The following is a 26,103-nucleotide window of genomic DNA, read 5'->3' on the forward strand; positions in this document are numbered from 1 at the left end:
TGTGTTTTCGTCCGCTGTCACAATGTGTTTAAAGGAAGACTACAATAAATCACTAGAATTTGTCAAATGATACCATCGCGTATATACGCCGCTTTTTTGTTGCATGGATTGTTCAGTTTACATTACAGCCAATTTGGTTATAAAATCTGACAAAGGTTATGGGGAATTTAATTATTTCCGATTTTTAAACGCAAAAATCAAAGTAAAATGAAGAACTGTCCTTACTTAAATACATCAAAGTGAACATCTTGTCACAATAATTGGTATTTGTGAATATGAGTCAAATGTGTGAAGTAATAAAAAAAACATTACAGCAAACTAACTGTTTTTAGCGTTTAAAGAGTAGATGTCAAATATTAGATGGACATAAAATGACTATGTTCCGACTTTTAAAAGTAAAGGTGAAAAGTCAAATATAGGTAAAGGTCAAATATTAAAGAATATAATTGAACATCTTGTCAACAAGGTTGTTATTTGATTATTAGCCAAATTGGTCAAGTACTAATTTAGAACAAGTTATGGCCATATTTAATATAATAGATCCAGGCCCCTTATGACACCTATAGCTTTATATCTAGGTGTCGTATGAAAATGCACTCTCCAAAGGCCATAGAAGTATCGTGATCAAGTTTCTAGTGCCAACGATGTATGAGAAGAAACATGCAAAAACGAACGGACGGACATCATCACAATATATATTGATATATAATATGCTCTAACAGTTAAAAGTATTTTTCGCTGGCTTTATTTGTCCGTATTATTGCGTGTCTCTAGCAGCCAGTTAACTTCAGTCACCCCCACATGTCATAAGCACCCCCCCCCCCCCCCCCCCACACACACATAATGAAAACACCTCCCCCACATAGCATTTCCTTTCAATCGCCCGGAATTGCTGAAAACTGGCGATTTCACTTGCTAAAGTTCTACAACAGCTTTGGAACATGTCAAGCCCAGTTCCGCCCTACAAGCCGTTTTTCGAAACACACGGGGATAGTTGGTTTAGTCATTTTCATAAAAATGCCCCCCTACATAGCAGTTGCATTTTTTCCATCAGAATGCGCCGTTGCACTTTTCACCAAAACTACGAAACTCAGGAGCCCAAGTTTTATAGCCGAGGGTGTAGTATTCTTATGAGCGGGCACTCGTCTTCATTTCGTTAAAATTGGTTAAGTATTAAGACAGTTATAATGAAAAATGTTACCTGAATCGAGAGATTCCGCCGCCATTTTGCACCCCTTCATACCCAGGGTATCGCCACCGTGCCATTGATAACACGACAAATGTTAGAACATAGTCTCGTGATTTCTGCAATAAGGAACATGAAAAACTTATCATGCTGTAGTTACTTACAAACATATTAAAAGAGTAATTTGTATCTTTCCTTAATTCAAATACTTGGTTGTATGTTTGAATCTGGGTTCAGCTCCATTTTTCTTCAGCAGTATTTCAATCATGTAACGCCAGTCAGTTAACTTAACCAGTGTTTCTGGATTATCTAGAAGTAATAGCTTATTCTTAGCAAGTATCTACAAACTTCTCCTTATGACTCAGAGGAGAAGGTCGAAATTACTCCTGACAATATAATTGTCTAAGGATCGCAGAGTCGTGAGTTTGATCCCTGGGCGAGGCGTATGCTCTCTGTGACGACTTGATTATAGGCAATAGGCATCCTTTTATTAGTCAGAGCAAAGCCTAAATTCCATTTTGTTGCTGCATGAAATGTGAGAAATGCATTTGCTGTTTCTTTTTATAGTTACGTTATAAACACAAGCAATATTTGCTGTTTTAATATGTAAGAAAGTTCAGTGTTAATATTTGACCTGTCTATGACATTGAAATGACCTATAAAGGACCCTTTTATACGACAGTACCAAAACATTTCTGCAGTAAACTTATATATAACGATTAGCATTTATGTCAAGCATTAGCACACTTTGTCATAGGAGGCCACATTTTCCGATATATAGACAGTCTATAATAAATAATTATGTCAATAGCTCTTCTGGTTTGGAACCTGTTTCCGGACACGTGTAATATCCACTTTATTTCGTTGTTATTCATGCAATTGTTTCATCTAGATCATTTAGATGTTTGTTCTTCACGTTTACAACAGACCACTACATCCCCAGGCTGTATAATGTTAGGTTTTATGATGCTAACTCACCTGTGTTTACAAAACAACTTTCTGTCTTAACGGGGCATGAAGGTAGCATTGCGCATGCGCAGTAGTTCACACTTGCCGAGGTATCAAGTAGGGAGGAAATCAAATTAAATTAGTTAATCAAACTTCATAATGATTGTCTGCTGATAACATGTGCTACTTTTAATTTCACAGTAATAGTTACATAAAATGCAGAGCTGTCGATTTTTGCACTAAGTTATTCTATATCTTTTGGAATTTACAAAGAATTCGTGTAAGACGAAATACGATTTTTTATAGTCAACCTCGGTTTGCAGTCGTAGCTGCTATTGAACGTCGGTTTATGTTTCATGTTCATTTTTGAAGATATCATTGATAAAGAAATGTGTAAAAATAGCCTAATTACTTATTTCGATATCAAATTAACAGCAAAACACCGTCAACATATTTGTCCGCTACTGGTTTACCTCAAGGGGAAAATAACTTCTTTTAGTGACCGGCCCCATGAAACCCATATTTATGTCACAACGCGATGCTGATTTCAGCATCGGATGCAGAGGGAGCTGAAGTTTGTGCAGTGTGGGCTTCATTTATGTCAAATATTTTTCTAAGGAATAATGGAGCCAAAATATGAAAATATGTCTGGAAAATGGTTCCAAACCAGTATGCATATATTGTATCAATTTTATTAATGAAATACTTGAGGCGTTTAACCAGTTTAGGGGATTACATGAAAATGAAACGAGTGCACAGCGGCATAGTTTATTTATAATGCACTTATTTGACCTTTGACCAATTATACTGTAATGAGAAACCACAGAAGGCGACAGCCGTTTTTAAATTTCATGTTTGATTCCAAAGACCACTTTTTATACTAATATCCGAGCATTAACAAAAATGCCATCAGAAGTCACATTTTCCTCAGATAGTGGCACACTATAAATAAAACGCGCTACTCTCGGAAACATATATGTTTCCATAAGGTATAACCCCATATTTACTACTAACATCATCAGCATTTAAATAACACATAATTTGTAAAATATGTCTGAGTGGAACAATGCACATATTAACCATAGGGATATTATTTTTTTAAACATACTTCATACCAATTCTTAGAACAATTTTCATACTCATCTTCGGGTACATCTATAAACAACTGGTGAACTGCATACCCTAATGCACTTCTGGACCTATATCTCCTACCAGATAGGTATTGTTTCAATTTTGGAAATAGGAAAAGTCGCACGGGTCTGGACTGTAGGGTAGGTGCATTAACGTTTTCAGACTTCAAAAACTGTACTACAGTTGAGCATTTGTGGGCTGGAGCATTATCATGTAATAAATGGACATGCTGGAGACCGGATTTTTTTGGACATACTTTTCTCTTTTTTGTTCGCAGTCTTTTTCAGAATCACATTCTTACAGAAGCTACCAGACATGCATTGCCATTTACACTCTCGTACGTTTCTGCTCACCGGTGTGCAAATAGGGCATCTAGCGAGCACTTATCTTCCTAATCTTTAAAATTGTCTTCAGAATGATGCGGACATATGCTAAAAACAAGGATAAATGTCCAACAGAGAAACGTAAACCCAGCACGCTCACGCGGATACGACCAACACACACATTAAATAAAGGATCACAGTGGTGCACATAAACCTCAGTGTGTCATTTTGCCAGCTATATAACAGAGAAACGCACATCCCTCTTAATGGTGGATTTGGTCTTATTAATGTTAGTTTTGGTAACTACAGACATGGTTCTTCCTGAATAAGGGACATCTTTGACTGATATTTGACCGGAACTAAATTGGTAAACAAATTTTAAACTGTGGTAAAAATGACATTTTTTTTTATCCCCATAATTAACACATAACTCATCATGTATGCTTTTGACACTCAGTGCCAACTTACAATGGGCTTTTAAATAACCTCTAATTTAAGCAAAATTTTCTTTAAAAGGATTTATCATGCTTCTAGCCTTTTACTTTTTAATGCTTGATGTGTTGTCAATTAGTAGTTCGTTATTTATGTCTTGTTATTAAACACATGTTTGCGTCCAAAGTCCAAAAGGATGTCGCAGGTAAGAGACTTTCAATTCTGGTGTTTTATCAACACTTTGGGAGTTTCCTTTTCCTGATAGGTAGGTTTTGAAAAAAAAAGATGGAAACGCTTAACAAAGATTTCATTTAGTTCGGCCTTACCTGACATTTTACTGACTATTCGAAAATAAATCTCATGTTATCTTACAAGAATTATACCGTTCATATATTTAGTATTTTAACATTATAATTAACAATCGGGAACATTTTTCTGTATAACACAAACAACTATAATATTCAACTAAAAGCTGTTCCATTTAGGATGATAAAGAGGTTGCAACTTTATATTTGTAAGGATACGCGTACGTTTTGGAGTTAATTCAAAACACGTCTTAGGTTTGACATTTCAGCACATTATTATATTCACACAATTTGGCCATAAACGTTCAAAATAACTTTGTAAAAACCGCAGTCACTAAGTCCTTCACATATATATTAATGTGCAGGGGAAACAAGTGTAACACATAACTCAAGTTACGATATAATCCCAATCTTTGTTGAGCGGATTTAAAGTTTTGTATGCACCGGCTTGACATACATATATGACAAAATTGTATATAATTAGAAAGATTTTGTTATATGGATTGCTAATGTGCATGAATAGTATACAATGATGTATTCCTAAATAGATACTAATGTCAATCTGTACACATCAAATCTTATGTTGCATATTTAGTTTGTAATGTTTTTATTATATACTGTGTTTGCGATCATTTCAAAAGAAAGATGTTTTCAAAACTCAGTCTGCTCAACTTTAATCACGTCGCTTTATACTGATATATTTTGATTCAGGCCTGAGATACTACGAAAAAAATGGAGAGAAGAAATATATCTGGGAGAATACTTCACCGGTTACATTCTCTGCTTGGTATGTTAGATAGTATTCTTAAAGATTTTCTACACGAAACATTTCGAAGCATCATCACTTTTTCTATGTGTAAAGATAACGTGGTACAGTGTCGAACAATCGTCACTGGCACCAGAATGTAAAGAAAACAACCCATTCCATCGGTATAGTATGGCAAACGTCGTTGGTTTACAAGTAGTATTTGCGCAAAATTTTCTGTAACGTTGGCGAAAACTTTAAACACGTGTCTCTATTATCAGACACTTTGAAAAAATATGTATTGTATTTATTTGTTTTTACATGTGAACTACTCGAATGAAATGGGCTAGTATATTTCCCGTTGATGACAATGTCTATCATACGATGCCAGGTGGTGCTCCATGTATATTGACATTTTAGTACTGGTCTGGTATCAGTGTAAAATGCAATAATAATCAATTTACAACTGTATAACCAAAGGAATGATGCTTTATTTAAGAAATAAAATATAGCAGAACAAAGTTTTGATACTTTGAAAAAAATACAATGAGGTTATATGTGTGGATTTATTATACAGCCAGTGTATTACTGTTTTGTTTTGTTGAGATTTTAAACGTTCGCTATATATTCTTTCGACTCTAATATGCCAATTATGATAGGTTGAAATGCGGGTAAAATGCGTAACGGTGGTAAAGAACAGGGAGTAAAACGTCCCGAAGAATAAATTAGGGGTACGCAAACGTATCGATACAGTGTCTGTGAATTAAGCGCAACACTGTCCTGTTATATAATTTCCTATCCTAGGTGTGAATATATAAAAACGTTTGTCAAATATGATAGCACTCTTTCTCGGTGCATGTGTGGTATAAAATAATACGTCAATGTGACGTAAATATTGCCGTGATGTAACGAAAACGTGCGTGGATTTGTTCTATTAGAATTAAGAAATAATAAACAGCATAACCACATATTAAAATGAGGTTGTACGCTTGTAGAATAATTTCAAGATAGCATAGCCCGAGTGAATTGCACGCAATTTATAACCGATTCGCCTAGTTGAGGTATGTAAAAACGTGATTCTGCTATGTATGATTACGATTCTTACATGACTTTGCATGTAAGCAAGAAGACATAAAAAGGATGAACCATTTCATGGTACATGTATTGCGCCAAATATAGTACGTTGACGTGACGTCAACGCGTAACTGTGTTTTAACAGTTTTAAAATACGGTAAGTAACACGTTACGCGGAATCATTTAGGAGTGCATATATGTCTAATGGGGTCTTCTACGCGCTTAATGATCAATACAATATGTGTTCGAGTTAAATTGAAATACCTTTCTTATTTGTGATTATAAAACGCTTTTTATATACATTCCGCACCTGTAACGTAATAAAACGTATTAGCGTCTGATAACCCTTTTAATGCTTCCGTAGAATCAACTTTTAGTACACGATATACATTTGAAAAAATATTTCTGAATGTCTAGTTCTGGCGATCTCAAATACGAAACTATCTAACATCCAGCTCAAGTCCACGCACACATATTTAGACGGGGTGACCCCTGCGCGTGAATTGTTATTACAGATCAATGCAAATGCGTCTTTAGTTTTAAATTCTAGCCTGTGTAATTTCATTTTCTTTACTTCCGGGGAAAGCTGAAGGTCGCCTGACGTCATTGTCTGTATTGCCTGACGAGATTGTATTATAAGTGGTAGGTGCAGATGAGAATATCCGGCTCGAGGGCCAATGTTTTTGGCGATGTCGAGTTAAAGCTAAAACGGTTACCCAAGAGCATGACATGTCCATCTCTACCTACCACCAGTGATTTGATCTTTTTCTTCAATTTCATATTCAACAAATAATAGCAAATATGATTTAAACAAATGATATTTTTATAACATTCTTTTCTGATAGTTCTAAGCGTATTCACAAAGCACGGGAACTTTACGTCGATAAACAGGAAGTACGTCGTGACATTACAAAGGCGAAAACAACGTAATAATTTCGGTTGTGTTTCACGGGGGAGGAACTGTTACACGAGACTCGGTTGTGGAGGATATCATGTTACAGATTTAGGATGCTACTGTTACAGCATTCGGAGGATAATAATCGCTGTCGATGTTTTGTTTGCCAAAGAAATAGTAAAGATTTATCTCTTTTTTGCAAAAGTAAAAGTTGTTTTTCTATATCAGTGGTATGTACGTCTGTTGAGACATGGTTTAACACGTGAAACACAGTATATTGATCTCTATCAAGCGTTTTAATGACAAAATCCGAAATTTTGATAGAAAACAATCTAAAAGAAGTTGATCAAAATATGTTTCAACCATATTTTATGCTCATTTGCATCGATAAAGACCCTGTTTAGGCATGCAGTTTATACGAGGTAGAAACATCAATGTGGGTCTAATTTTTCGTGGTTTTATAGAATGTTACAGTTGTGGGGTGCTTCTTCTGGATGTGTTACAGATTTAGGATGATACTTTTTGGAATACATTTTGACAATATACAATACTAGGATAGCAAATAAAATTTAGATATCATGAATTATGCGGGATTTTTTGTAAGCTGTAACAAACATATTATACCAAGTGCATTTTTTTTCTAATTTCGAAATTCTAAATCTGATTCAACAGCTATATATAATAAAATGATATCATACATAAACATTTTCAATGGAAAGCTAGTGTTCTATATCCAATGTATATGATACCATAATCAGCAATTCGCATTGAATCGTCGTTTGCATTTTAATAAGAATAATTTAAAATAATTTCTAATATCGTTGAAAATAAATAAGCTTTGATAACTCGAACTCGCTTGTCTCGAAATGTCGAAGACGTTTTGAAGTCGCATCTATTTTCAAGTTTTATACCGATAGGGACTTATGCATTGCAACTGCAATACTCGGTTACTTATCTAAAACTTAAATCCAATGGTACAAAAGATCTGGAGAAAGTATATGCAATCGCGTCTGGAAGGTATGAAATTCAACTTATTAGGAAAAGCTTTATCCAATGACTTTAATAATTAAGTTTTGAATATTTATATTTCTGGGTCCAGGTAATGTTGATTTGTTTCTAGATGTCAAGTAATGTGACAGTTGAATATCTGGTTATATGTAGATAATTTACTACATGTTTTAAGAGTAAGTACTAGAAACCATTAAAGTAAGAATAGCAAGGGATATACTCTCATAGAATTTTATTTTCTAACTACATTTCTAATAATGAAGTCGTTGAGTAATACATTTCATACTCAGAAAGGCAAAAGTTCGATCGATTATCTATTTATTTTAAGATTTCTTTTACAGATTAACTAGTCATATAAGTGATATCTTTAGCTTTTCTGTTTGTATACTCATTTCGTTTATTTTTAGCTTTGTTTCTGTTTCTATGTACGAAGAGAAATGCTTGATAATTGCTTCAATGGCTTCTTTATGCGGACGTTGACCTAGGTATTAAGAATCAGATTTGTTAGACTCATTAACACCAAATCTAATTGCAGCTAAGGCCTGAAACATCAAAAATAAGCAATTTACTTGTCGAAACAAACACATTTTGCCTCCATTTTGTGTTTGCTATTTTTTTTGGTGTGACGTCACAATGACGTCTCTATCAAGTTCGCACGTTTTGTATTTATACTTAAAATGGATTAGAAATAAAAAAAAGAAAAGAAAAACTTAGGTCCAGAAAGAAACATCCAGTATTGTCACTTACGAAACTTAAGAGTTTCAGCAAGTCCAGCAGGCGCAGCAAGTCTAAGTTGCGCAGTACTTTAGGAGTAGCAGTAAATCCAGCAAGTCAAAAAAGTCCAGGTTGTGCAGCGAAAAAACAAAGACAAATATCAAACAGGGAATGGCACGTACCAAAATCGCAGCCTCCCCAAAACGAAACCTACAGCACGCAGACGTGCACACCACAAACACATACACACATACACATGCACGTACACACCCAGTATCAAGTTCATTACTAGTAAACGCAGCTAATCTAGGCTGCACAGCAGGTCCAGATTGTGCAGCATGTCCAGTAGGAGGAGCAAATCCAGTAGGCGCAGCAAGTCCAGGTTGCGCAGTGAGTCCAAAAAGAAGAGCAAGTCCAGTAAGCGTAGCAAGTACAGAGTGCGCAGAAAGTCCAGTAAGAGGAGTAATTCAAATAAGAGAAGCAAGTCCAGTAAGGGCAGCAAGTCCAGGTTGCGCAGCAAGTTTAATAAAAGGAGTAAGTCCCGTAAGGTTGCGCAGCAAGTCCAACTTGAATAGCATGTCCAGTAATTGCATCGCGCTTAAGTTGCGCAGCCAGTCCAAGTTGTGTAGAAAGTCCAGTAAGAGGAGAAAGTCCAGGTTGCGCGGCAAGTCCAAGTTGTACAGCAAGTCCAGTAAGTGCAACAAGTCCAAGTTGCGCATTAAGTCTATGTTGTGCAGCAATTCCAGTAAGAGGAGCAAGTCCAGTAAGCGCAGCAAGTCCTTGTAGCGCAGCAAGTCCAAGTTGTGCAACAAGTTCAGTAGGAGCAGCAAGTCCAGTAAGCCATCAAGTCCAAGTAGCGCAGCAGGTTCAAGTTGCACTGCATATCTAGGGAGTGAAGCAGGTCCAGGTTGGGCAGTGATTCTAGTGAGTGCAGCAAGTATTATAAGTGCAGCAAGTCGAGGTACCTCAGTAAATCGAGGAATCACAATTATTGCAGTAGTACATTGTTTGGAAGATACCTGATATATTGTCACCTTTGATAGTAAACCCAAAACCTTTACACCATTGTCAGCTTGTATTTTCTTAGAAGTGACGTCAACAAGAGTGCGATGAAAGCATTCATTTAAACAATTACTATGTTGATGGTTTAATGAAGTAGTCACATGATGTATGTTTAATGTAACCTGTGTTTCCTTGACAACCTAATTTACATTTTCCGATATGTTATCTGATAGGATCTCTAACGGGCATGCATACCTTACAAAAATCTCATCAAACATCGATTGTGCTATTGTTTGAGCATCTTTTGTGGGTGAAGCATACGCTTTTGGGAAACCTGAAAAGAGGTCAATAAAGCTAATAATGTATATGTTTCCAGACACGCCAGTTTCTTGAACTGCTGGTTTAGGTTTTTGGTTATTGCATTTTTGAGAACTTGTGAAGAATTTATATGTTTATATAAGTTACTCCAGTAATACTTAGATTGAATGGCATTAAACGTTTTGTTTATACCAATATGCACTAAGGTTGTATGGCATTGTGCTATAAATATTTGATATAGGTGTTGTGATATACATTATCTAAGAAAGGGATCAGTATTGGATATGTAGTACACAGTATTATCTTAAATCATGTAATTTCGAACAACAGATTGTGGAACTGAGTCATTTCTATGTTATTGCTTGAGCTTTTTGAAGACCTTATCCTTATCTTGTTCTTCAACAATATTTAGTAACGAGTCATCTTAAGTAGGCTTGTTAACCTAATCTTCAAACTGGGGCTTACAGCGTGCAAAATCCTTTGGTTTGACCCTGTTTGAATTCAATGCACTTATTTGGTACATCTGACCACTGACGTCAGGATCTGTTAAGGGTGAATTATCAACCTTAGCAACAGAAGTTGGCACGCGAGAAAGTAGGTTAGCGATCGATTTTCTCCACCTGCAATATATTCAATCTTAAAGTTACAACAACAATAGACAAACCCCAAAGCGATACCTTACGGTTCTGCATGTGTGATTCCAACAAGTATTTCAATCGCTTATGGTCACATTTAATTATACACTCTTCATTATGCAAATATATTTCAGGCGTTCATGGTCACATTTAATTATACACTCTGCATTATACTAATATGCATTATGCAAATAATGATCTAGTTTCTGAAGACTTTGATAAATTGCATAGGCTTCCTTCTCAGTAGCAGACCACCTAGTTTGTGTATCACTTAATCTGTGTGAGATATAATAGATAGGACGTTCAACTACCTGATCTGATTTTTGGACATTTTGTGTAAGACATGCGTCTATACATTTATCACCAGCAATTGTGTACAACGTAAATACTTATCGTGTATCCCAAAACGCTGTGAGAGATAATTCAACTAAAGCAGATTTCAAAGCTTCAAATGCTACCTGACACTCTGGTTTCCATAGGAACCTCGCATATTTTCATGAAAGAGCAATGACTGCTTCGGCTATCTCGGAGAATTTGGGAATAAAATTACGGTAATAACTACAAATGCAAATAAACGACCTCACCTCAGGAACGTTGGTTGGAGGAGGTATAATCACATGTACTTTTTTGTTTCTGGTTTAATACCAACCAAGATAATTTGTTTCAGAAAGCTACACTTCTTAAACTTATGCCGCAAATGATACGTGCGCAACCTTTCATACACTTGTTGAATATGAGCCAAATGCTCTTCCAATGTTTTAGAGTATTACAGAGTATTATCAAGATATCATCCAAATAAGCCACTGTGAAGTCACTTAACCCTTCAAGGACACGATTCATTAATTCTTGAAACATTGCGGTAACTATTGTCTACCAAAATGTCGTGACATTAAAGTGATTAAAGTGAAAGGAGCCTCTGTGACCGTTAAAAGCCGCCTTTTCCCTGTCACATTTATCCATAAGAACCTGCTATTACCTACTTTTTAAGTCAAGATAGGTAACGAATTTTGCTTTTGCAAATAAGACCAAAACGTTATCAATGTTAGAAAGCGGATATGAATTTGACTTCGTGACTTTATTCAGCTGCCTAAAATCAACACAGAAGGGTTTGTTCCATTTTTCATATCAGCCCCTAACAACTGGAGATGACCACACTGGCAGACATATTTCAATAATCTTACCGTCTGTGTAAATTGCGGATTAGTCCTTGTAAGTTGACTTGATTTCATGATATTTGGACTTGAATATCAGGGTTTGTTTCAGACTTTCTAAAGACAGTTTTCAGATCGAAAAGAACTGTAGGGGCATAAAGGGTCCATGGTGGTGTATCTGGAATTGAATTTTCTTTATAACCACCGAATTCAAAGTCAATTTCATTCATAGAAGATTTTATGCGAAATCAAACGGTTTGGTTTGTGTTGATCTCTTTTTTTATATGAATCGGAGTACTTTGGTTTTAAAATAATTTCATGAGCAGCATCGGATTTATTGGCAGCTAATCTTAAAGCATATTGCAATTAAAGTATTTCTCGGCGTGTGTAAAGAGATGGTTCGTTTGCTTCTCATATAAACTTTCATCTGGCGATGTTCGGAATGCACCGAGAGCAATACGAAGACCTTGATTATGGACGGTATCTAACATTTGTAAATAAGATTTTCTTGATGAACCATAAACAATTCAACCGTAATCTAGCTTAGAACTAATTAAAGCCCTATCAAGTCTTAATAAAACCTTGCGATCGGCTCCCCAATCAGTATTTGAAATTACCTTTAAAAGATTCAATGACTTCAGACATTTGGCTTTCAAGTATTTTATATGCGCACAAAGGAAAGCTTTTTATCAAAGATAACACTAAGAAATTTTGCTTCGTCAACAACGGGTATTTTTGTACCATTTATGAAAAGCTCACGGTCACAATAATGTTTTCGTAATTGACAAAAATGGACACACAGAGTTTCCGATTGGGAAAATTTAAACCCATTTTCTATCGCCCAAGTTTGAACTAATTGTAATTAGCGTTCAATCGTACGCATTTTTTTGAACGATAACATATTAAAAATGTTGTCAACGTCAACATATAATGAATAGTCTGTCCCTGGTAGCAAACATTTCACAATATTATTAATTTTGATGCTAAAAAGTGTGACAGATAAAATAGAACCTTGTGGAACTCCCTATTCTTACTCAGAAGAGTCAGAAAGGGTATCACCAACACGCACTTTAAAACTTCGATAAGATAAAAATTGTGATATAAATGTTGGCAGACGACTTTTAAAGCTATGTCGTTAAGATCATTCATTTTTTACCATATTTCCATGTAGTGTCATAAGCATTTTCTAAATCAAAAAAGACAGACACTATATGCTCTTTTTTAATAAACGCATCACGAATAAAATTTTCCAGTCGAACAAGATGATCAGTTGTGTTGCGTTGTTTGCGAAAGCCGCTTTGAAAGTTTGTTATTAATCCTTGCGATTTGAAATACCAAACTAGTCTAAGACTAGGAGATGCACAAATTCATATCATGATTAAGACTCGTGCAAGGTTTCGTGAATCTATACCAAATACATTTTGAGCTAGGCGTGTCACAAAGTGAAAATGTGCATGTTTTACTATTTCAGGGGCCATAACTTTGAAAATAAAGGATGGAGCCAGACTAAAGTGGGCAAGTTCATATCATGATTAAGATTCATGCAAGGTTTCGTCAATTTATATTAAATACTTATTGAGCTAGGCGCGTCACGAACTTCGGACGGACGGACGGATGCACAGACGGCCGGAGGCACGGACAAAACCAAATCTATATGCCCCAAACACTCATGGGGGCACAAATATTCATCATCGCGAGGACAAATTGACATAGAAATATATTATATAATGACTTATCACAAAAATTGAAAAAGTTAATGCTGGATAAATATACCGAATATGTTATTTCGTACAAAGTGTTTATTTCTTTCATTATATAATGTTTGTAGAGGTATTAGTCCAGTAACATTTATCGTTATAAAAACTGGGGCGATTTTCATAGAAAAAAAGACAATATTATGTTTTTCGCATGATATTTATAGGCAACCCGTTTACACGACAAATGTTAGAATATTGTATCGTCATTTCTATTTTAAGAAACATTATTATGCTATAGTTATGAAAAAATATCGTAAATAGAGTTAGTATTATATTTTTTTAGTTTAAATACTTGGGTTGTTTGTTCATTTTTGGGTTCGGCGCCATTTTATCAACAGTATTCCACACTCATTTCTCAGAAAGTGTACAAAAAGTCAACATTCATTTTATAGTCAGTGCAATGTTCAAATTCAAATCTTACTGCTAAATGCATTTGTCATGTCGCTTTATAATCATATTATCAATACAGACGTAATTTCCCAAAGACGTTAAAAATGGTACTAGCAGCTTCCTCGCTTGGCGCTCAGCATTAAGAGGGTAGTGCTAGTACTGGTCAGCCCGGTGTCTGTATAATGTGAGTTGGTGGGGTATCTTGTCACGTGTCTACGGCGTGATATTCCAGTGAGGCAGCGCTATAAAGTTGGGCATTGTGCTCACTGCTACAAGTAGACACCATCGTTTATATGACTGAATAATTGTTGAAAAAGACGTTAAACCCGAACACACACAAACACAGACATAATTTTGCTACCTGTAATATGTTGGAAGTACGTTGTCTAAAGTTCAGGTTTAACCTTTGACATTTAATTGACCTTGAAATGACACTGAATGATCCTTTGATACGACAGAACCAAATATTTTTCTGCATTTTACCCATATATAAAGATAAAAATAAGGATGAATATATGTCAGACATTAACACAATTTGCTATCGGATGCCACTTTTCCTGTCAGATAAATAGACTTGATTTAGGTATGTCAATATGCATAGAACTTTTTCTTAATATTGTTACCAGTTTTATTATATTAAAAGTGTTGAGACAAATACTTAAAGCAATTTAGATGTTAGATAAAATAAAACGAGTGAACAACGGCATAGTTTATCTGTAAATGCACTCATTTGACCTTTGACCAATTATACTGAAATGAGAAACCCTAGAAGGTGCCAGCCTCCTTAAAACTTCATGTTTGATCCTAAGGATCACTATTTTACAAATATCCGAGCATTAACAAAACTGTCAACCGAGTCACATTTTCCTCAGATATTGACACATAATTTCACAGTAAAGGAAGGTCAAGACAAATATTTCAAAAGAAATCAAAACATGGGCGCTATGTAATTTGGCACGTAGTTTAAGTTGTAAGTCAATAAGTAATGTTTTCCTTATTGTGGTCTTGTGCTTTTCTTGAAACTGAAGTTCCACCAAGTTCTGCACTAATGTGTAAAAACAGTCTTGTTATTCTCACCTTTAATAGACTTTTTCATGTTTTGTTGCAAGGGAATGTGGCATTTTCTGTAACAAAATATATACTCAACAACAACAAAAAACACAAAACAAAAAACAAGAAATGTCTTTAAAAATGACATTTGGCGTAGAGGATATAATGTTTGGCACATGGAAAAAAGCAGAATTAAAGACGATGTACAGACAGAACAAATTTGGATATGCATCTTCATTTGCAAATATTTTAACTGAGCAGCACAATATCTCGACCCGCATACAATTAGCTAGCTAGACTAGAAAAATAAAAATAAAAGACCATAAAGGCTTTTGAATCACTAGTGACCCAAACAATTTCAGTTACTCTATAAAGTTCTTAATTTCAATAAAACTTAAAGGAGAAAATCAAGTCGATGCCAGTTCAACATTTACAGATTGGGAAAACTTCAATAACTGTTGATACATTTTTTTTTATTTTGGTAAAGAAATAGGTAATTACATATGACAGAATGGTGATTGCTTAATTTAATATGCAAATTATTGTTGTTTGCATAGTCATTATTTTCATGAAATATAAGTTTTTTACAACTTGCCTAAGCGATGTAAGCAATGGGAATGGGGGAGAAGTTTACTTTCAATTTCTCTTGCGAAAACGAATTACTAAAGACTTTAAAACTTGAATTAATCATTTTAGTTTTAGGTAAAATAAAACCTACTAAATTTTATAAGTGCCTTCTGATATTAAATGCCATTTATGACTTAGTAATAAATGTTTTATGTTTTAAGAACGCACCTGTTCCGTGCCAAAAAAAAAAAAAAAAAAAAAAAAAAAAAAAAAAAAAAAAAAAAAAAAACATAGGAGAATAATTTGATCAAATTGTTTATAGCTCTGATAAATATTTTCTTTATTTTTATCTTAAGTTGTATGTAGAAACGTATATACGTTTAATTTCTTCGAATGAACATTTTAGCTACGAGTGGTGAGCTAGAACTTATGAGACTTTTCATGTAGCAATGTATCGTATTCGAAATTGTCCAGATATTACTTTTAAATATATTCTGTCTGATGCTTACACTAAAATTTAACCACTGCCATCCAAACCGGGCCAGGGTAATATAATATATATTTTCCGAAAACATATCAAAGTCAGCTGTGTCATTTGCTGGCAAGTGAATGCACTGAACTGGATATTCTAGTAGATAATACATACGGAATTTCTACATCACATGTCTCGACAAAACAAATATGATTTTTATGTATTAAACATTTCATGTTTGCTTATCAAGAATTATGAAATTAACACATCATAATACGTTTGAAATACTGTGTATGTATATGTTTTCTGTAAGGCAATACAACCAGATAGACATGTGTAATTACATGCAAAATGTTTGCATTTACAGCTAGGACTATAATCAAACAAAATAGACGTGAATAACTTGTAATAATTCGACGACGCAAGGAACGACACATGGACTGATTAAGCTGGAAAATATCAAAGATGCATGTTCACTGACACAACATGTATCCTTTGTGTCTGATATCTGGTTCACATAAGATATTTTATCGCACAAACTTTCAGTTCGAGAAAGGAAATTGTAACTGTGACAACTCTATGACTTTGCACGGCGTTTGTGACCCTTACTTATTTCTGACAGTCATAGAGGTTCTTATAATTCGTGTGTAATCTTTCAATGCGAACGAGGTAAATATTGGTGGTCCAGTGGTCTAATGGAAACACGCTTGGCTGTCAATCCAGAAATAAGGATTAAGGTTCCTGTTCCAGGCACTTGAAATTTCTGAGATGCTCTAGAGTGTCTCCAATCTTACTCAGAGTCCAGTACTGGTTCTTTCCAAAAAAGACGGCTTCACATGTATAAGTGCTTTACACCGGGCTCGTTAAATATTCACAAAGAGCTACGCTTAGTAAGTCGGACGGGCCTGCATCTTAAAACATTTTCCTTTCTCTCTATTAGTTGTGCTCTCACTCTGTCCCTCTGGTCTGAACACGTTATATATGTACTAGTGGAGGCTGGATTTGCGCCCTGAGTGGCTATCTATTTAAAGCGTTTTGGAAAGTGTTAATCATGAAATGGCGCTATACAGATTTGTTATGATGAAATAATGATAAATAATAAATATTGTATACTTCGATATGAAATTCTTTTAAAGTATCTTTTCTCGTTTGTGATTGATGATAAAAGACGCATTTATTTTAGATTTCCTTCGTACTTATCACTTAAGTCAAATAAAGAACTTCGACTCCCTTAAAATAGATACCTGTGACGATACTGGTGGGAAAAATCGTGTACCGATCAACGTGACGTATTCTGGAAAGGTCTGTCAAAGATGGAACAGGCTAACAGAAGAGGCTATGCAGCATTTCGAGGCCCTGTTTCCAAACCAATACATTCCAAATACCGCTTCAAACTACTGCATTGATCCATCTTCATCGGGGATATTTGGATGTTATGCCGAAGGCCTTAACAATAGATGGGAACCTTGTATTTTGCAACGTGAGTTTCCTTCCAGGAGTCCATCAGGAGAAAATGTCACAGGCCATTGCATCAGAGAGTATACCTCGGCACGCATGCTATAATTATGTTTCCTTGATATGTGTGTGATCTAAAACTGCCCCATACCATCCGTGATTTTGCCTCGTTATCTCAGAATTAGGGCAAACACGTATATTTTTCATATGATCTCATTTGAAATAACATTACATCATTATATCTTCGTCCGTTTTCAGGAAAAAATACAAAAATGGTATCAAAATGAAGCTAATCTATTGTGCTTTTACTAATACGAATTTTTCGCAAATTAGCTCATTTGAATACTCATGCATATTAATGAGTTCTCCCCAAAATGCCAAATTTCGTTACAGATTGACGTGTTTGAACAATACATATGTCATAATATCGTCATTGTTGCTATCTCAAAAACCTAAATGATACTTAATTAAAAATTAAACATTAGGATATTAAAACATATTCTTGTCATTAGTCATATTTATTAATCTACGGACACAAATCTACTGCTAAAAGCGGTTAGAGTAAATTCATACATGAACACGAAAAAATCTCAATACCGTCTAATAATCTAATAAATAATATAAATATTATTTGATCTCGATATATATCTCGGGCATTGGGTTTGGATATGTACCATCTAAATCAAACTGGGTCAAAAGTCATTTAAGTGCAAAAGACAATTAAGTTCACAAACACATGCGCACGCACGCACGCAAACAAAGAAACCAACAGTACAAAACGAACACATGAAGGACCGCCTTGGAACGGCCATTGGCAAAAACACCACTAGGGAGCTTAAACCGGTTTTTGGTTCGCATCCAACCTCACGTTTACCCCCACCATGCTCCAAAGACACGGGACAGTGTAAATAAAAGTAATCCCCACCAGGTGAATCTCCAACACCACCTAAGAAATTTCATACTTAAACATAGGCTGTCAAAGTAATGGCCACTATATTTTGGGACTCAACAGTGGTGATATTAATAGATTATAAACCTGCTGGTAGTGCAACCACTGCGGCCTACTATGCAGCTTTTATCAAACTGTTAAAGGCTGTTATTAAAGAAAAGTGGACTACGTGCATTGAGGTAAAGGGGATTATATTGAATAATAATAATAAAACCATCTGCGTACCTCTATTTTAAACCCCGAGTTCTACGATCATTTTGACCTCCCCTCTTACTTCAATGTGAAGTTTCGAATTCTCTTCCTTTCTGCCTGGATAGGCCGAAGTAGCATATTGACCATATCCATTTATTTTTTCCACAACACAAAGATTTCATTGCAAAGGAAAAGCTTGCCGAACTCTTCCATCTTGCGGATCAAATTAACATTTCGAATACCTTCTCAGCCTGTGCAATTACTTTTTGGCCACATCCAGTTACCTTTGATGTTTTGAATCTCTTTGTATTTACATCCTTGTTTCCTTGTTCTTCTCTCACCCCCCCCCCCCCCCCCCCTCTCCGCACCATTTTACAACTTTCTAACCCATTATCTATATTTCACATAAAGTAATATGTACTTGTTAGATGTTTGAAGCAATCCGTCTGTAATACGTTTCCATTACAGCTTATCTTTGTTGTAGGCCTACTTTGCTAATGCGTGGCTCTGAGGCTGTGTTCTAGGTGTTCTGTGCTTCCGAGAAATTTACCCTTACCTATTATCCTTTGAAGACACTGCTTAGCTCTGTAGATAATACCTAAATCTGTTCAGTGTCTGTACTAGTACAAAGAGCTTTTTGATTCAACCAGAATCTAAGCATTCTCTACCTCAGTCGCTACATTCCCTTATTTGTTAAGATATGTATCGGCATTGCACTGTGGTAGGCCTTCCCTTCCTGCATATTTGAAGTCACGTTGGGAGGATAAACCCTAGCATCAACACACAAATCTCCATGACCGGCTGATTCCATGTGTGAATATAAATATTCATAAATATTTAAATCAGTTAATTGATATATTGTTTAATTACACCAAAGCCAATTTCTAGGATTAATTTACTTTGATAAAGAAAAATACGTGTAATGCGCGTGTACTGTTAACTTCAACAGTAATGAGTTTTTTTTGTGTGTTCAGGTGTTAATTTACTACACCTATCTTTAGCGGTCATCGTGCATAGAATTGAATGATATAAATACAAAAATACACGAATGCTTTAAGTCGGTGAAAATATCGACACATTGCTGGACAAAGACAACCGTCATTTATGATCTTTCCTTTATATAAATTACAATCTACAGACGTGATTATATGAAAAGATAAAGAACGTTATTATCACTCTTGAAGATCTGTACAAGCAGTGAAACCGGTCGAGTTCTTTTATATTTTTAACTGGACAGACTCTGAATAAACCGCATATGTAATATTGATGAATCTCCTTCACATTTTTTCTCTGTATATATATATATATATATATGTATACATACAAATTTAATCACAACCACAATATACCAGACCAATTACGGCAAAGCGCCTAGCAGTACACGCACTTGCCACAGAATGTCCACTAACCCAATAAGATTCGTTTCGATGATGCTTTGTATACGAGCCCCGAATTGTACCACACACTCGTACTGTTTCAATATTTGCACATATATACTCAAATCTCTGTTTTCATGTCTCATAAATCAGTAGTGGCATTTTAGTATTTTTAACTGATTGGAACAAGAGAAGCTATATTTTCTCTCTGAAAGTTAACTGAATCTCGAGGATATATTGAATATGTAGAGATAGTTTGCATTAAGAGATATAATTAAATTCAGAACAGTTGACTTTCCCATACGTGAGATCCGCTAGGATACAAGTTCGCATTATAAATTATCATATAGTAGAGAGAATTTGTAAGAATTAAATCACCACAATATACCTGTATGATAGTGTTTTATGTCTTACCTTGAATTCGGTACCATTTGGGTCTTTAAATAGTAGAAATAACGAAGAAATGGTATATATATTTCGTCCATACACATCGATTCTTATCGATCGAAAGTTTACCTTTTTGACATCCTCATTAATATTTATTATAATATTTCTCAATTTGTAAAAGTACGTGTAAGTAAAAGGCTAGTCCTTTAGCTTCATTTTGATACAATACTGATTATACTACCTGTAAAACTGACCAAGATATAGTTCAGTTTCAAGTAGATGTATGACAAATGCACATAATTGATCTTTGACCTATATTCTGACCTTCTGGTATGGGTCAGAACCATAGACAACTGGTTCTGGACAATATGAAATGGTTTCGAAACATTTCTACTAAAAATACCATGGACTATGATAAATAAGCGGTTTTTATCCTGATGGACTACCAGCTATTACCTATCATGACATAGGCTGTATTGCCGTTGTGAGAAATTACCAAAGAAATGCATTTTTAGCAAGACGTGTAAATTTTAGTACAAAATTTGCTAGTATTTATTTAATGTCCTTTGAACAGTATTTTTCACATAATAGTTCTTTCTTATTATTGTGCCTATTGGTGAAACGAAAGTAAAGTTTACGTTTTTCATTGGACTCTGTTTTACATACTTCGGTGATCGAAATAAGTGCAAGTTCTTGTATTTTTCAGTCAATGAACCTCTTTTAGAAGAAATACATTCTGGAAACAATCAAAGCAGTGATAACCTTCCGTTTGTATGCCGTAATGGTTCAAAGATATCTTTGCTTAAACAATGTGACTGGTCTTTTAACTGCAATGGTACCTGGGATGAAATTTTATGCTTTTACAAGAAAAAAGGTCTGTTGAGAATTATATACAAACTAAATGAGATCGGTTTAAGAAAAATAGATTAATAAATGTATAAGTAAAAATGGTTATAAAGGTAATATTTTGTATTTTAACAATGAGAAAAGAGTGTATTTTCCGAAGAGTACATTTATATCAAAAAGCCTTCTAATGAGGCAAATGTTTTGTTTAAAACAAAAACACATTTATGGTGAGTACGAATAGTTTTGTATTTATCACTGTATCCAAGTAAAACGAACATTATACATGGCATGAATGTAAGAAAATGACCCTGTTAATAACGCCAGTCAAGATGAATTCGTTTATATCACTTTAGGTCATCATCTTATAGACACAAACCAATTAAACGTAAATGACCATCTTCCATCACGTCTAGTGAAAGGGTCGTACTTCCGTTGCGGAAGCATGGAATGGATATTGATTTTGGCTAAATGTGATGGTGTTATAGACTGCATTGACGCATCTGATGAACGTCATTGTGAAAGAACAAATGAAGGTAATGCAGATAACTTCATTAGAAACCTTTCAGAGTAGTTTGGAGATTCTTAGTTGAACAACGGTGTCAGACAAGTCTTTTGTATAACCGGCATACGAACTCTGCTGTAGTTACTTGCAATGTGTACAAGTTTAAACAAAGTTTTTGCTCTAAAATTGAATATTTATTTTGATGGGAGTGACACGATACAGACAATGGTACAGCTTGGTAAATGCACTATAACCATAAATCATGTATTGAAATATTCTAGTATATACTTAAAGTTTAATATGAAATAAGGCACTGCCTCAATCGGGAATCGATCAGACTTCAACTCACCCCTTTAACATTTAAAAAAAACTGTCTACTAGGGTGTTTAATAACAGGCAAATTGTTGAGAAGCACAAGGACAGACTTAAGGTGATCACAACAGCTCACACTGTGCTCAGGTGAGCTAAAAATCATACAAACTTAAAAGTTACTAGATTGCAACTCACTGTTAACAAGACTTAACAGACACACATTAACAATCTATTTGCACCACGGCAGGTTAAGAGCTCAGTCAAAGGAGACATATTAGCCTTCTTGTGCAGGCTTGGTTTTTTTCTGTTTGTGTTAATTGTAATTCTGAAATTACTCGTAAAACAAATCCTAATTTTGCTTTTATATACACATCACAAAGACTTGCATTACACTTTATTTATTGAATAAACTGTTCACATGTTTAAGTTTTATCTGTATACACATTTATGATGATCACAGATCACATAATTTGTTTTATCCATACATGAAATATAGCTGAACTGTGAATAACAACTTTTAATAACAGTACTGGATGCTTTTGTCAGGCTTTGAAATAAGTATTGTCAAAATAAAGAAAATGTGACTTGCTGTAATCTGTATTCTAAAATGTACAATTTCTCTTACAACAAGAACAAATAAACAAGAGGGCATGATGGCCCTGTATCGCTCACTGGCATATTGACATAAAGATCATCAAGATCAACATTTGACCAAGTTACATTAAGATATGATCATAAATGTAGCCTCTAGAGAGTTAACTAGCTTTTCCTTTGATTTGACTTGGTGACCTAGTTTTTGACCCCACATGACCCAGATTCAAACTTGACTGAAAGATCATCAAGATTAACATTCTGATTAAGTTTCATGAAGATGCAGTCATAAATGTGGCCTCTGGAGTGTAAACAAGCTGTTCCTTTGATTTGACCTAGCGACCTAGTCTTTAATCCCACCTGACCTAGATTTAACTTGGCCTATAGATCATCAAGATTAAAATTCTGACAAAGTTTCATTAAGATATGGTCATAATTGTGGCCACTGCAGTGTTAACAAGCTTTTCCTTTGATTTGACCTGGTTACATGTACCTAGTTTTTGACCCTAGACGACCCAATATCAAACCTGTCCAATATTTTATTGAGGGTAACATTTTGACCAAGTTTCATTAAGATTGGGCCAAAATTGTGACCTCTAGTGTTAACAAGCTTTTCCCTTGACTTGACCTGGTGACCTAGTTTTTGACCCCACTTGACCCAGATTTGAATCTGATCTATGGATCATTAATATTAACATTCTGACCAAGTTTCAAGAAGATATTGTCTTAAATGTGACCTCTACAGTGTTAACAAGCTTTTCCTTTGATTTGACTTGGTGACCTAGTTTTTGATTCAAGATGACCCAACATCAAATGTGTCCAAGATTTTAATGAGGGTAACATTCTGACCAAGTTTCAAAAAGATTAAGTCAAAATTGTGACCTCTAGAGTGTTAACAGTCAAATTGTTGACGACGGACGGACACAGGGCGACCACAAAAGCTCACCTTGAGCACTTTGTGCTCAGGTGAGCTAAATGCTAGAGTTTTCACAGGAGTGACGAATTATACCCCCACGATATGGCCTTATCAAAGAACTAAGCCAATAACAAAGCAGCATTTTCTTGAGCTATTACCTAATGACCTCAAATTCAATCTCCATAGTTTCATGATCCTCCGCCAAAGTGTTCTCAAGTTGTTGTATGGAAAAGGTTTTAAATGTTCCGGGTCATCCTGACCTTTGGAACTCTAAATCAATACAGGTAATCTGCTGGTCAAGACCAACCTTGTACTAAATTTTGTGTTTCTCATCCCAAGCATCCTAAAGTTATTGCCCAAAAAACCGTTTTAAAGAACCGTTATTTATTTTGTTGAATTTAACATCACACCGACACAGGATAGGTCATATGGCAACTTTCCAGTTTTAATGGTGGAGGAAGACCCCAGGTGCCCCTCCGTGCATCATTTTAAAGAACCGGGTCAGTGTGACTTGACCTGTGACCTAAACATCATTAGGGGTCACCTGTGGTCATAATCAACCTCCCTAACAATTTTCATGATCCTAGGCTCAAGCATTCTCAAGTTATAATCTGAAAAACATTTCACTGTTTTGCCTTATTGTGACCTTGACCTACTGACCTCAAAGTAAAACTTGACCTGTAATTTCATGATGTGACACCTGTGTACCAAACTTTATCATCCTAGGCTCAAGGTCTCGTTATCATTGGGAAACGGTTCAACTGTTCAAAATCACTGTGACCTTGACCTTTGATCTATTGACCTCAATTTCAAACAACCTGTATTTTATCATGTTACACCTGTGTTACAAAAGCTATGATCCCAGGCCAAAGCGTTTGCAAGTTATCTTGACCTTTGACCTACTGACCCCAAAGTCGAACTTGACCTGTAACTATGTACCAAAAAATATTTAAATCGGTCAAGCTTTTCATGAGTTATCATCTGGAAGCCATGAAAACCTACTGACTGAAAGACAGACAAGCTTACTACATGGGGGTATAATAGAACATTCTCTTTAAAATCTCATGAAAAATATGAGAACTAGATGCCCAATATGTCAAGCCCGCCAGCTGTCAAAAGGACTGGGAGTTGTGCATGACACTCCTTGTCTCATTGAGGCAAACATTTATACCAAATAAAAGAGATTGCAAAAAGTTACAATATAAGTTATTTACAGTAACAACAAAGGAACGTAAAATTAAAAAAAAAAATTAAAAAAAAATTCACACAAAAATCCGCACCAGCAGAGATAGGTCAAAATACACCTGAAAATTGGATGTAACATGCATGTTGTACTACAGAAAAGTGGTCTTGATTTTTCCTACGACCAGTAATAAACAAGTTACAAATGTAAGCTTTTATAGTAACAACAAAGGGAAGTAATTCTAGGATCTTATGCATAACACTCCGTCGCATGATGATGAAAAATTGTACCAAGTTACATAAAAATCCCTCTATGCATCAAAAAGAAATGCTCCAGACAAAGTCATTCTTGTATCTGACTTTTGACCTCTAAGTGTGACCTTGACCTTAGACCTGGTTCTTCCGCATGACACTCCGTCTCATGGTGGTGAACATTTGTGCCAAGTTACATCAAAGTCCCTCCATGCGTGAAGAAGAAATGCTCCAGACAAAGTTGTCATTCTTGTATCCTTTGACCTCTAAGTGTGACCTTGACCTTAGACCTAGGGACCTGGTTCTTGCGCATGACACTCCATCTCATGATGGTGAACAATTGTGCCAAGTTACATCAAAATCCCTCCATGCATGAAGAAGAAATGCTCCGGACAAAGTCATTTTTGAATTTGACCTTTGACCTGTAAGTGTGATCTTGACCTTTGAGATAGGAACTTGGGGCTTGCGCATGACACTCCGTCTCACTGAGGTTAAAATTCATACCATATATAAACAAGATTGCTCCATGCATGTCCAAATTATGGTCCGGACAAACAAATCCGGACAGACGCACGCACGCACATACACCGAATAGACATTTGGACAACTATGTCTTCGCTTCCGCAAGCGGGCTCGACAATAACAAAACCAATGTGATAATCACATTATCTCTTAAAGTAACAAGGCTTAGTCAAACACTGCTGTTCTCAAAATATATTTAGTTTCTAAATAAATCCTGAATTCCTATCTTTAAAAGTTTTTTTTTTATTAAAGTTCCCTTGTTCTTCTGTCTTTTTATATTTTCTGGTGTTTCTTTCTTGCTTTTCAAGTATACTGGATTTGTTGACCTTCCATTTTGTAGCTGCCTGCTCTCAAGAAGTGAACCTGTAAAAACAGAAATCAAATATTGTAAATTGATAAAAAGAGACCCCAACCAACTTTCATAAAGATCCCATGAAAAATGTGACCATAGAGTGGTCACAAGCAAAAGTTTACCGATGCACGGACGGACGACGGATGCCGCGCTATCACAAAAACAC

At 35.3% G+C, this 26,103-nt stretch overlaps 1 protein-coding gene across 1 annotated transcript in view; it reads left to right on the plus strand.

Moving 5' to 3' along the window:
• Positions 1-26,103, plus strand: part of LOC123522896 (uncharacterized) — a 131,643-nt gene that overhangs the window by 22,491 nt on the left and 83,049 nt on the right. The window contains exons 2-4 of the mRNA XM_053549070.1: positions 17,287-17,583; positions 21,169-21,336; positions 21,662-21,841. Of these exons, the coding sequence (XP_053405045.1) occupies positions 17,287-17,583; positions 21,169-21,336; positions 21,662-21,841 (645 nt within the window). The remainder of the gene's footprint in view (positions 1-17,286; positions 17,584-21,168; positions 21,337-21,661; positions 21,842-26,103) is intronic.

This window comes from Mercenaria mercenaria, chromosome 8 (assembly GCF_021730395.1).
Source record: "Mercenaria mercenaria strain notata chromosome 8, MADL_Memer_1, whole genome shotgun sequence".
Classification (NCBI taxonomy): domain Eukaryota; kingdom Metazoa; phylum Mollusca; class Bivalvia; order Venerida; family Veneridae; genus Mercenaria; species Mercenaria mercenaria.